General features: G+C 43.4%; 1 protein-coding gene across 3 annotated transcripts in view; it reads right to left on the reverse strand.

The window, feature by feature from the left end:
• Positions 1 to 395: 395 nt before the first annotated feature.
• dlgap1b (discs, large (Drosophila) homolog-associated protein 1b) overlaps positions 396 to 12185 on the reverse strand; it is a 97043-nt gene continuing 85253 nt past the window's right edge. For 2 of the 3 annotated variants that reach the window (XM_085173248.1, XM_085173249.1), the window contains 6 exons: positions 10568 to 10953; positions 10399 to 10478; positions 5863 to 6278; positions 4661 to 4752; positions 3760 to 3912; positions 396 to 3206 (listed from right to left, as the gene is read on the reverse strand). In XM_085173248.1, the coding sequence (XP_085029374.1) occupies positions 2991 to 3206; positions 3760 to 3912; positions 4661 to 4752; positions 5863 to 6278; positions 10399 to 10478; positions 10568 to 10953 (1343 nt within the window). In that variant the 3' untranslated portion in view covers positions 396 to 2990. Of the gene's footprint in view, positions 3504 to 3759; positions 3913 to 4660; positions 4753 to 5862; positions 6279 to 10398; positions 10479 to 10567; positions 10954 to 12185 lie in introns of all 3 variants that reach the window. The other variant, XM_085173250.1, reaches the window with a different exon arrangement.

Consider the following 12185-nt stretch of genomic DNA (forward strand, 5'->3'; position numbering starts at 1 on the left):
TCTAATCTAAATGATGTAATCACTAAGGGTTTAAACAGACCTCCAGGCACACAAGTAGGCAGATGCAGCCCACCATAGTAGACCATATGATGGGTAGATTGACCCAGGGCAGGCCATACACAGAGACAACACCCCCACAACCCTTTACCCTAACTCTAGCCACCGAAGCCAGCACGCCTCGCCTCAGCACGACTGATGTGTGAATGACAAATCACCAGAAGCTGCACGTACAGAAACGTCAAGGCTAAGCCGAGGCCAAAAGCGGCGTCTAATTATGGGGATCCGCCCCTGCGGATGGGAAATGCCCTAAAAACACACCACGCCGGCCTTGTAATCGGTTTAATTATATTCTAATTGAGAACACATGTGACAGGAAAGAAATGAACACAACAAAATTATGGCAATGAGGTTTTTTAATGCTGATAAGAGCTCATACACGTGCCATAACATCAAGAGTGTAATAACATTAATTACAAAATGTATATCTGCTTGTAATATGTTGTTTTGTTCTTTTAGTTTACATTTACATAGGGAAACATTCATGTATGTACAAATGTTTATTTGAAGGTTTTTCTTATAATATAACTACATCACAAGTTTCAGATTTGCCAGGACTGCTGGAGTGAGTTTAGCAATTAAAGCACAATCCAACATTCTGGTTTCTAACTCCCTGCTATACCAGGAGGGTTATATTGATATGTTAATATAATAAACATAAATAAATGAATTGTTTATTCGACAGACAGTTTGACTTGAAACAAGTTCCAAAGAAAAAGTACTAAAATGAGCATTGTCTATATTAAATGGCATGAAGTTTGAACTATACTTATAAGCACCCTCTCTAAAAATATTTATTGACCAACTAAAGGAGTTACAAATCATACTGTATGGTTACATCATCTGAGTTTCTTCACACATCTCTCGATGAAAAGCTCAGGTAGTAGTTCAACATTGTGGGACAAATAACAGGAATATACCGTGTTTCCTATAGTTATCCAATGGCACACAACTTTATCAGATCAATACAGAAAATTGGACTACACACCAAAGTTCTGCTAGTCCGTGAAGAATTAAGTGACCATAAACTTACTCGGGATTGTCTCCACATTCAAGCAGCTGACAGAAGTACCTTGTTTTACTGCAGTAAGCCGGGTTGAGTGCTCAGTAGAAACATAATTGAGAATATGGTATGGACACTGGTTGCTTTATTAAGATCATGGCCTATCCTGCTGGCAGGAATTATGTACAATAAGAGACAACAATATGGGTCATATACAGTCAGATGAAGTCAGTCACACTCTCTCTCTGAACCTCGCCAACACGCAAACACACACTCACTCACACACACACACATCTTCCCCTGAGACTGCAGTTGTGCTCGACTAGCGCGATAGAAATTAAGGCTGATCACTGAAACGGAAAAGACAAAAAAGGCGCCTGTCATGCTGGAGAACATAAATAAAACACAAACACAGTATAAGGGCCTTGTTTTCAGTGCATAATAATAATAATAATATAATAACAATGGCAATAAACAGTCATTGTTCTCCTAATCAATAAATTAAACACTAATACAAAATATTAGAAACTGGATTTTTTTTTTCTCTTTATGACCTTCAAATAATTGTTTCGTTTAGAGGCAGAGGGAGTGCACACACAGTGAGGAGAAATAGTCCTTTCTCAGTCCCGTAGTCTCAATACTGTCCATAAACTCTTCTTGTCTAAAAATGACATAATAAAATATCGTACAACTACCAGTATTGTACCACATATGAGTCCTTTAGCTTAGTCTGTTACACTGAAGAGTTTAAACGTGGTGTGAGTAAGGAATAAATCTGTTAAAAAAGACAAAAATATCAGTTACCTTGTGTAAGCATGCACTTCATGTCATTATATATCCTTTATACAAACTTGTTCTGCTCAGTCTCAATTCAGACAAGACGGGTGATTTGTTTTACAGTCTGCTGATGCTGCTACCTTAATCTTCGATTACAGCTAGGACCCTTTAGACCTAGAAAAATAGGAAGCACTTTTGAAACAAACAAGTTAACCAAAACACGCACACGCTCATTCTGTCACACATACAACACATATTCGGTTTGTGGCATTTTTTGGGAACCTTTCAGGGTACTGCACTCTTTGCAGAGGCTGAAAACCTAACTCCTACTGTCTGAGGAGCCACTTTGCTGAACCTGGAGGAGCAAAATCTAACCTCTTGACCTTTCCTATAGAGTCGCCCTCTTGCAACTGGAAGGACCCACTTTCAGGCAGAAGGTGAACTGTGTTACCAGCTGCCTCTATAAGCAGGCTTTTTAATATTACGTTTTAAAATGTGACCTCAATAGACAAAACACAGACTTTTGTGGCTGTAGTACTCTTAGAGTCAGATATTGATTTCTTTTTAAAAACTAGATTTTTTTTAATAGAAAATATAACATAATAAATATCAAGAATGATTCTGGTCTGGTCGCTTCAGTTGATCTGATAGATTAAATACATCACTTACAACTACCTGTGTGTTTGCACGTATAGACATATAAGCACCTACACACGCACAGAATCCCTCCACCATGTTATTGCGTCCTGGGCTCCTGAAACATATCCGTGTGAAGCAACACTGCTGTGCTACACCAGGTTTATCTTTGTAATATCAGGTCACTTAAAACGTGGGGATTAGTGAGATAATTCTTTGGGAGCAACGAGCAGGTGGAGGTACAAGGAACAGAGGGAGTGCTACATCAAAGCTGGGAGAAGGAAATGAAGGGAAGAAGAGACAGAAAGATAAATTAATTAATTAATAAATAAATATTGTAAGTGTACATTACTTCTTCAACCAGCTTCCATAGCAACTGACTTCACAGTGATCTGGGAAGTCTGCAAAAAATGTGATTATGTTACAGTATGTTAGCACCGTAGCTTTACCATTCAGTGCTATTGTGTTTATGGGACAGTGTACTGGACCTGTGTGTTGTTATATGAGTTTGTGTGTCTCATAGTCTGGTCTGAGCCTCAGGAATATAGATTTCGATACTGTCTGCGCTCTCGGTAGCAGAGCTCTGCCGAACTGACGCGGCGCGTTTGGCAGCTAGCAGGCGTTTGCGAGCCTCCAGACGCTGGCGCTCAGAGCTCTCCAGGGAGCGGTCCCTAGCCAGGGGAGGGTGGCCCTTCTGGGGCTTCTTTGGCACAGGAGGAGGCATCCTTCTCTCCTGGACAGGAATGACAAATAGTCTTAAAGACAGACCAGAGAGTCCTTATGGCAAGCTGCAGGTAAACACATGGACGAGCGACATGACTGCAGCCGGTTTGCATGAGGGTTAGCAAGAGCGGTGTGGCTGTTGCCGGCATAAGCATGCAATTTTTAATGAGGTTATGGTTCACAGTGGCAGCCATTTGTGTGGGGAAAGACAGCACGATGGTGGCCATTGCATGAGGTAAAAGACCATTGGAGATGGACAGGCCCCAACGGTGCATGGCAGGTAGAGTGGCATCTCAAAAGCGGCTCACTGTCGACAAGACAGAACAAAACACACAAATACAAGTGATGGCGTCAGGCAGCCGACAAGACAGTAAGCGACACATGTAAGCATGCTACAACAAAGCTTAACTGTAAATCATTAGGACTTACAATTCAAAGTATACAGTAATGACAGAAGATAGCATGCGGGTTAGTGGAGCATTCCAAAACAACACTGCAGTTAGGTCATTTGATTATTTAAAATGGAGTTGGCTGAAGCTCGTATTTGCCGTATGTGTCAGCACCTGGATTTCTGGAGGAGTCAGAGGTTTCCAGTTGTTGGCTTTCAGTTGGTGGAGTTCATCAAACTTCAGGCTAATGTTCTCGATGGACAGCTGGAGCATGTCCCAGAATCCAGCCAAGTCCTGAGAGACGGGCCGCGGGTGCGCATTTGGATTCTGATACACAAACATCACATGCATGGAAACCACACATAAAAAAATTAATACGGTTTATAAGATTATCACACACTTTTTCGAAAAAATACTATTGCTCTATAATATTTAATAGGATTTAGAGGAATCACAAAATTGGCTTTAACTGTTTAGCCAAACATTTTTTAGAACTGCAATGGAACAGATTTTCTGTAAATCAGGTGAGACAGTTGCATCATATTGTGATAAGTGGGAGTACTGGAGTTGGTCTGAATCATAGATCTGCTGTGATTAAAAAACAGTTTGTTAATCTGTCTTGTCATCCTTCACTTAAGAAGGTTAAGCGATCCATTGCTACATAAACACAAACACAGCAGCATTCCAATTGTATATTTTTGGATTTTTTTTCTCAGTTAGTAAAAGACAAAAATGATTTTTTTAGTTAAATAAATCTCGCTGTTTTTAAATAGCTTAAATGTTTGTTAAATAATCTATAAATAATGCAACATAGAATTTTACATTTTTAACAAAAGGCACAAAAAAACATAAATCTCTGGGTTTTAATGAAGATATGTAAATCCTGGGATCAGCATTCAGATATCCACGCAGCCATGCTCTTTCCTTTCATCTGCGAGTGACTGCAAAGATGTGATGTCTATAGTAGATGCATAGTAAATGAGTTCTGGCCTGGCCTGTCAGAGTGATTTGTGCAGGATGATGTCAGTGTGGGGGAGGGCTGAGGGGAGCATGCAGAGGATGAGGTGACACATACCAGATTCTCCTCACACAGCTCCCGGAACTGCTGGAACTTCTGGGACATCAGCAGCTGGGCACTCCCCACTGCACTGCGGATCTTACCCAGGACTGCAGAAAGACACAGACGCGCATGCATGCACACACACACCCACACACCCACACAATGCAATTACTCACAGGACTGCATACTGCAGGCATGTTGCACCACTAACAGAGGGGCTGCATTAGTAATGCAACAAAAAAGGATGGATTAGAAACCTGCTTCATACGAGCATTTCAAAATACAAAACATCTGTGAACATCAGATGAGAATGACACAATTCTTTTTCCAAAAATACAAAATCATTAAACACACAATGCAAAACACTGCATGTTTTAAGCATGGTCAAATCAAGCACCTGGTCTCAACAGCAACCTTTTATTTTTCTTACAATCACTTTCCAGCAGACTCATGCATAAGATAAAAAAAGACTACACAACTAATTTAAATGTCACTGATCAGTGATATGGACTCAACTGCTAGTACATAAGGCTAGTGCTATTAGAAACTGAGAGGGTGAGTAATGAACCTGTGCTGCAGACAAAGACTTCAACCCCTTCAGGATGCGTGCGAGTGTGTCTGTGTGTGCACGTGTGCATTGTAGTCTGGGATCAGGGAAAATATGACCTTGAGACAGCCTCCCTGTTATCCATGTTCTGTGAGAAAGTCTCTTGCCTGGAACCAAAACACTAGCTGCAAACGCAATGGCATTTTCAGTAAAACATGAAATCAGCTACGCAGTAAGGACAGGTACGAATACAGTGCTTACAGTCTGCGGCTTGTTTACTCAGTCTGGTATGTCTGTTTGAGTGTACGTGTGTAAAACATATTTCGATGTGTGCATACAGGCGAGCGCTGTTCTGTGTGTTACATCAAGATGAAATAGTTGCCTTGAAGGGGCACTCGGCAAACCCCGTGTGAGAGATCGTTATGCAGTGTATCCAGAGGACACAAGCGTGGCTGGGCCCAGCAGTGGCCTATTGATAAGTATGCACGGTATGTCTGTGGAGGCCAGAGGGCCTGAGACAGGAACAAGCAGCTATTGTGGTCCAATACCACGAATACCAGCACCCTCCAAATCAAAAGAGGAGAGGAGGAAAGGAGGAAAAATAGACCTAATATCACTGTATAACAGAGTAGAATTTATCATGACATTTAAACATAATGAATCAACTCACTCTCTTCAGGCAGCTCATTCTCCATCTCGTCCTGCTCCATCTGTTTACACCAGCCCTCCATACGCTCTGTCTCAGCCTGCAGCAACTTGAGGAACCAGCGGCCGTCACGCGGGCACACCGATCGCCCGACCGCCTCCAGAGCCTCACCCTCTGGTTCAGGTACGTTGTCCATCCAGGGGTCAGGAGGAGGCAGGATGGACGGGTCAAAGCCCACCTCCCCGTAGTCATCTCCGGCACAAGCGTGGTAGTGGTTCCCAGAGCCCTGGATGCTGACGGTGGAAGTGGCAGCATCGCGTGAGTGCTGGCGCGGCATGGTGGCGCAGAGACGCGGCGGCAGGTCCGGAGCGTCTGATGGGTCGTCGAGGTCAGCCTGCACAGCTGTGGTTACACTGTTGGAGCGGGTCATTCTGCGGTGACTAGGAGAAGATGTAAGAATAAGTTTACGTGGGACGCACAAAAGTATTATTGATTCTTCACCTGTTAAACATCTGATTAGTTTATTTTTATAGCCTTCCTTTTAGCAGCAATTATCATCACAATGATCTCAGCGATGAATAGCTTTTGTATTGTGGAACATCTTTTGTGTGTGAGTGTGCGTGTATGTTTTGTCACCTGGCTCATTCAATAGCAACAGTGTGTACAGGCCTCTGTCACACCGCAAGCCCTGCTGTGGGACCGCTGCGCATACACAAATAGTGGTAGCACAAAAACACACATGCACACACACTCACACCTGGAACCCTTCTCTACAGCTGGGCGTGCCATGTCGCATTTGACTCAGAGGCTTTGTGCCGCTGTCGTGCAGCCTCTGCCAAGTCTCTCCACACTATGTGCAACAGCAGAGACATGCACACACATACACACACACAGAGCTGGCGATGTTCTATAGAGCAGCTCACCACCCAAGAGATAAATGGGATGTTAGAGGGATGCGGGTGTTGGGAGAGGAGAGGGGGGGAGGGAACTGGCAGGCTAACTTCACAGTGATTGGACAAGCCATTAATCTAATAATTGATTACAGCTCATGACTTAAAGCACATAATCGAATAACATATACAATAATGTAGCAGAGTGGTGGTCATTGAGACACTTTAAAAATAAGTGATACACTTTGATGAAAAGGCATAAAAGCCCTCATGGACATGGGCTCTAAGGATAAAAGAAAATAACTGGGTATTAGTGCTCATTTCAGTTCAACACAAATGCCCCCATTCAAAAATCCATTATCCTACTGTGAGACATATATGGGATTACAATTGTCCTGTCAAAAGACCTTCTCCACCAGGCCTGTTAGCTTTACTCTAAACCAAAAACTGCCCACAGTCCTCTCACACATGAAACCTCAACCTGACCTGCCTGCAGCATGACACACACAAATGATCACCTCTCGCTCAGCCCATCTCCGGACACACACTCCTCCTGAACTCTACCCATTCATCTTTACTTCCCCCTTTTTCTCATTCATCTCCCCTCTTCTGTGAACACAAAAAAAAAAAGAAAGCAAGATGGGAGTGGCGTCGGGTAGATCAAACAGCGTGCATGCGCTTTACGTGTACATGCCAGCAGCCCTTCGTGTGCGTGTATGTTTGTGCGAGTGTGAAGAGCAGTTAAAGAATAACTCCTCCAAGCAGGTGTTCAGATCTAATGACCACAGCCTGCTTTCTATCAGGCTGCTAACAACTTCCTGCAGGGGCAGAAACAGGCAAAGCCAAACACTGCCCAGACAGACAGACGGTTAGATCAACAGACAAGAGGCAGAAGAACAAAAAGAACTAGGGCGTTTTAAAGGATAAAAGTTAATGTGAAAGAGGAAAAAAAACTATAAAACACAAGTAAGGTATGCAAGAGCTAATAAAAATCACAAAAAATCTCTCCTCTTCCTACATTCAAGTAATAGAAAGTGATAAATCACCACAGAGGTTGAGTTGTGCATTCCATATGCTGCTGCTGCTCTGAACCAGAAGGTCCTACGTTTTCTTCATTTTCCTGTCATCTGCAGATACTTGGTTTACACTTAAAAGCAAGAGGAAATGGCCCTAAAAACAGAATCATGCCTTATTTGGATTTAATGTCAATGAAAGCCTTCAGTCAGCTAGGACAAAAACAAAAAGGCTAACATTGCTAATTATCCCTTATATTAAGTTTTCAGGACTAGTGCAGTGCCTGTGTGTAACAAAGGCAGTGCAGTTTGATGGGCTATCAGCCAAATGGTAAATTCCATGGCTGAGAAATGAAGTGTATCAAAAAGAATAAAAAATGGCAGTTTTTAATTAATAAACATTGAAAACAGTTTTGTCTCTGTGGCTAATTTTCTTCTTCATACTAACATAACATGAGGTGTCTGCTAGGCCTCACCTCAGCTAACCCGAGTCACTGAACTGAACCTCTGTACATTGTTTGCAGTACTTTTGCCATTTGGAGACTTTTAAAATGTAATTATCTGAGAAATAGTTTGGTTTGATGTGATTTACAGCCCATCTAAGGAAATTCTGCTTCATTTTTGGTGAGTGTCATGTTATGTAGTATATTAATAACCCAAATTAGCAGGTTTCTTGGTCTGTGTGATGCATCTAAGCAGCAGCTTGCTAACTTCCCTTGCTACCCCTAGCTGATAACTTACTGCTCCACCCCCTCATCCAAATATGGTCACTTCTGGCCATAAAAAACATGGTGGCCGCTAAAACGTCAACTTTGGGGCTTTAAAATGCGGTCCACAAACCAGTAAGTGACATCACTGTGGTTACATCTTTACACTGTTAAAGCCTCTGATGACAAAGGCAGGAAGCTGCTGAAAACATACCATGGTGAAAGTGTGTCAGAAAAGAATTTTTAGCCAAAACATGAGGAACACCTATCTAAACAACTTCATATTAGACACTGGACTTCTGGAACACGAGGTTCAGAGCAAAACATCTGCCGAGTATGAAGTACATCAGATGAATGTTTGGTGAAGAAAGCGAAGAATACACACAAGCACACAAATACAGAGAGAGTCCTTCATAAAACCATAGCAGTGTTAATTCCTCCTCTTGCTGGTGACAGGTAGTGACGGGAAAAATCAGGGCTGGCACTAGCCTTCGTGGTGAGATTAGGAAAGAATCTGTACAGTGTCCAACATACCCTAAATTTAATTTATGGGGTCGTAAAAGACCAACCTACATAAAATAAGTCAATCTGTTCAGTTTGCATTTAAGTAAATGCTTCATATACAAATATTATCATATTAAAAAAAAGAAGTAAAAGAGAGAAGGAAGATGTTTGTCTAAAGACAAGCATGTTATTTGTTCTTTCCAACACTTTTACATCTCTTTTCACTGCCCGTTACTTAATCCTAGTTCAAACAGCAAGCTGAGGTTATGACCTATGACTGCTGCATAAAAACACACAGACACTCACACCCACACACACACCTACAGACACACTGAAGAAGGCCGTAGGAGTCTGGCACTCTCACTGTCTGGGAATCTAATGTAGGGGGCAGCATGCCCAGACCTCCCAGGTGTGCACTCATACACACCCACACACACACCATTAGAGATGAATACCAACAGGTAAACAGTCATGCATGTATCAACAAAAATACATGCCAACCAACACCAAACATTAACCAGAAAAATGCATTAGCTGCAGTCCAGCATAACAACAAGTCCAAACTTAGGTAGACTACAGCCTATCTGGATGAGTTAATATTTGGCTTGGCGTATCCAGGAACTCAGAGCATGGTTGATCAGCTGAGACCTCCTCCTTTCAGAAATCCCCTAACATTCCACGTCCAGCACATGGCGTGGCCCTCTCTGTGACCTTTGATAAAAGCTTATGTCGCTTTGAATTTTAGAAGAATCCCTTCAATGAGTTGCAAAAACCAGAAACTGGCTAAACTGGCTAGCTTTCCTAACTAAACAGAAGGTGACTTAAAAAAACAAAAGTGTGTGTGTGTGTGGGGGGGGGGGGGGGGGGGGAGGAATGAAAGCAGACAAATAAGCCACAAATGGCTGAGTGTCCCACCAGAGAACTTAAAGGAGTTTGGTGCAATGTGAGCTAATGAAACAGCGAGCACACTAGGCTCTTCTCCTCAAACTGGGAACATGCAACAGAATGAACGGCTAACTGACAGCGCAGCGGTCTCTCAGACCTAAACAAACTCAATAAAACTCCCTCCTCTTCTCCCTCTCTCACTCCCTCCCACACATACACAAACACGCAGCCCCAAACAGCCTGAATCACAATGACTGGAGCAACAGATGGCTGTCAACTCACCCCCTCAGCTTTCCAATCTCCCTATACCACATCCTCTGGCCCAGCTGTCATTTGGGGCCCTTAGTTGAGGGGGCTCTGACGCCAGCCACCCCTCAACTGTGGACAGCTGCTGTAGGGAAGCCAGTGCGGAGGGGGTTGGGGGCAAAAGCTTGTAACGCACATTATCAACCTCCCCTGGTTTCAAAAAGCCCTCTTTCTGATATCCCTGTTTCATCTCTCTCCTTAGACTTATCCAGTTTCACTTTAAGAACATCTACTCCCTTTTTTGTTTCTACTCACCATCGCTCGTCCTCCACCTGAATTCCTATCGACTGGAATTTAGACTGCTCCTCTGTGGGCCCTCCTTCTTCTGGGTCCACCTAAGAGAAGGGGGAGAAATTCTCAAACTGTCTGCATGCCAGAAAAACTGGATTAGAACTCTGACTGAAACCCAGTCTCATTTGCAAACCTGGATCCCTATGGACAGGCACTTGCGGAGAGCTTCTCTCTGCGCCTTGGTGTCCGCTGAGACGTGTGCAACTGCGGAAGTGGTGGCGGTGGCAGTGATGGTGATGGTGCTGTTGGTGACGTGCTGGCTCGCAGGGCCGTGCACCTGAGCGTTAGCTGCCTCTATGGCTGCCGTCAGGGCCTTCATGCTATCGATGCTCTCTGTAGAGTTGGACAGGCCCGGCTGGGAGCTGATACCCGTTCGTGTGCCGGGACCCCCGTCCATGTACGCATCCTGGGCGGACTCGGTGCTGCTTTGGGCTGTGATCGATATAAAAGGTTTGGATGGGGTAGTTCGTGGTGGGACCGGAGGAGGGGTCTTTTTGTAGGTGGTGATGCATGATGACACTGCAAAGAAGACGCACACAAAAAGACCGATGTCAGAAATATCTTGGTGCTTGAGTCTGTGTTAGAACCTAGAGGTGCGAGGTTTGAGAGAAGTGGATATTTGTGAAGCAGGGTCCACTTAAATGCAAGTACAATAATAATTTAATAGACATTTAAAGAAGTAAACGTAAAGTAGATGAAGGACATCAAACATACAGTAACCGTCATTGAAATTAATTTTTTACATATATGTAGATAGATGGCAGTTCACCCAGAGGTCTTAGACATCTGTGCTGCAGTCAAAATGTGCAGTAGATTAGAGCCAACTTTGACAAATCAGAGCTGCATCTAGTAATAGGATTAGTATGTCAGACACTTGACCCACTGATCTAGATGGTTAAGCTCTATACGCACTGACTGTACACATCCAGAGCAATGTGATTGTGCCAAATATAGCTCTCCCTGCTTATGCGTCTTTATGTGACAGAAGGTAAATGACACTGCTGAAGCCAGCTACAGAGCTGCATGCACCCCTGAGGCTTTGTGTTAAATGCAAGCATGTATGAAAAAACAAAATCATCATTGCTTTTCCCAGTAACTGTCTTCCTCTTGCATTCTCACCCTCTCATGTTACAGCTACAGGTTGTGTGCAGACAATGGAGCCTCTCTGACACACACACACTGAGTAAGAAGCCTTAGAAACAAGCCAAAAGACAAGAAGCATAGCCTGTGTGAGGAAAGACAAAAACAGCCACCTCCTAACTATATTATGATTTGGAGTCTCCTTCCTGGCTTAGTGCTACCATCAAAAGTAGGTCGCCCTTTCTGCATTCTGTGGCAAAACTAGGACGGCAGGTTTCCTGGATCCCTTTTTAATCCCTACAAAAGACAAACATCCTACCATGGTGAGATCGGGAGTCTGTGCGCGGCACACAACTGTTACCAACCACACCCAGCACACGCAGCTCTCTGTATAACTATTACAGGGAGAGCTCTTGTTTGCTTTGTGTCTTGCCATCTTGCTGACAGCTACAGAGAGGCCTTAACATACTGGAGGTGAGCAGTGGGGCTGACTTCATCCTTTTGGTTTGTCAGAGTCATTCGTTTGTACCCGTCCTCCTCCTCCTCCTAGTGAAGATTTGAGCCTTTTGACAAGCTGGAAAGTATTCAGATAAGATGAAGCACTCACTGAGTGGAGATCACAGCTTGTGAGTGTCTTTGATGATGGCAAAACAAACCACAATAAAGGGAAA

This window comes from Neolamprologus multifasciatus, chromosome 9 (genome assembly GCF_963576455.1).
Source record: "Neolamprologus multifasciatus chromosome 9, fNeoMul1.2, whole genome shotgun sequence".
In the NCBI taxonomy this organism is placed as follows: Eukaryota; Metazoa; Chordata; class Actinopteri; order Cichliformes; family Cichlidae; genus Neolamprologus; species Neolamprologus multifasciatus.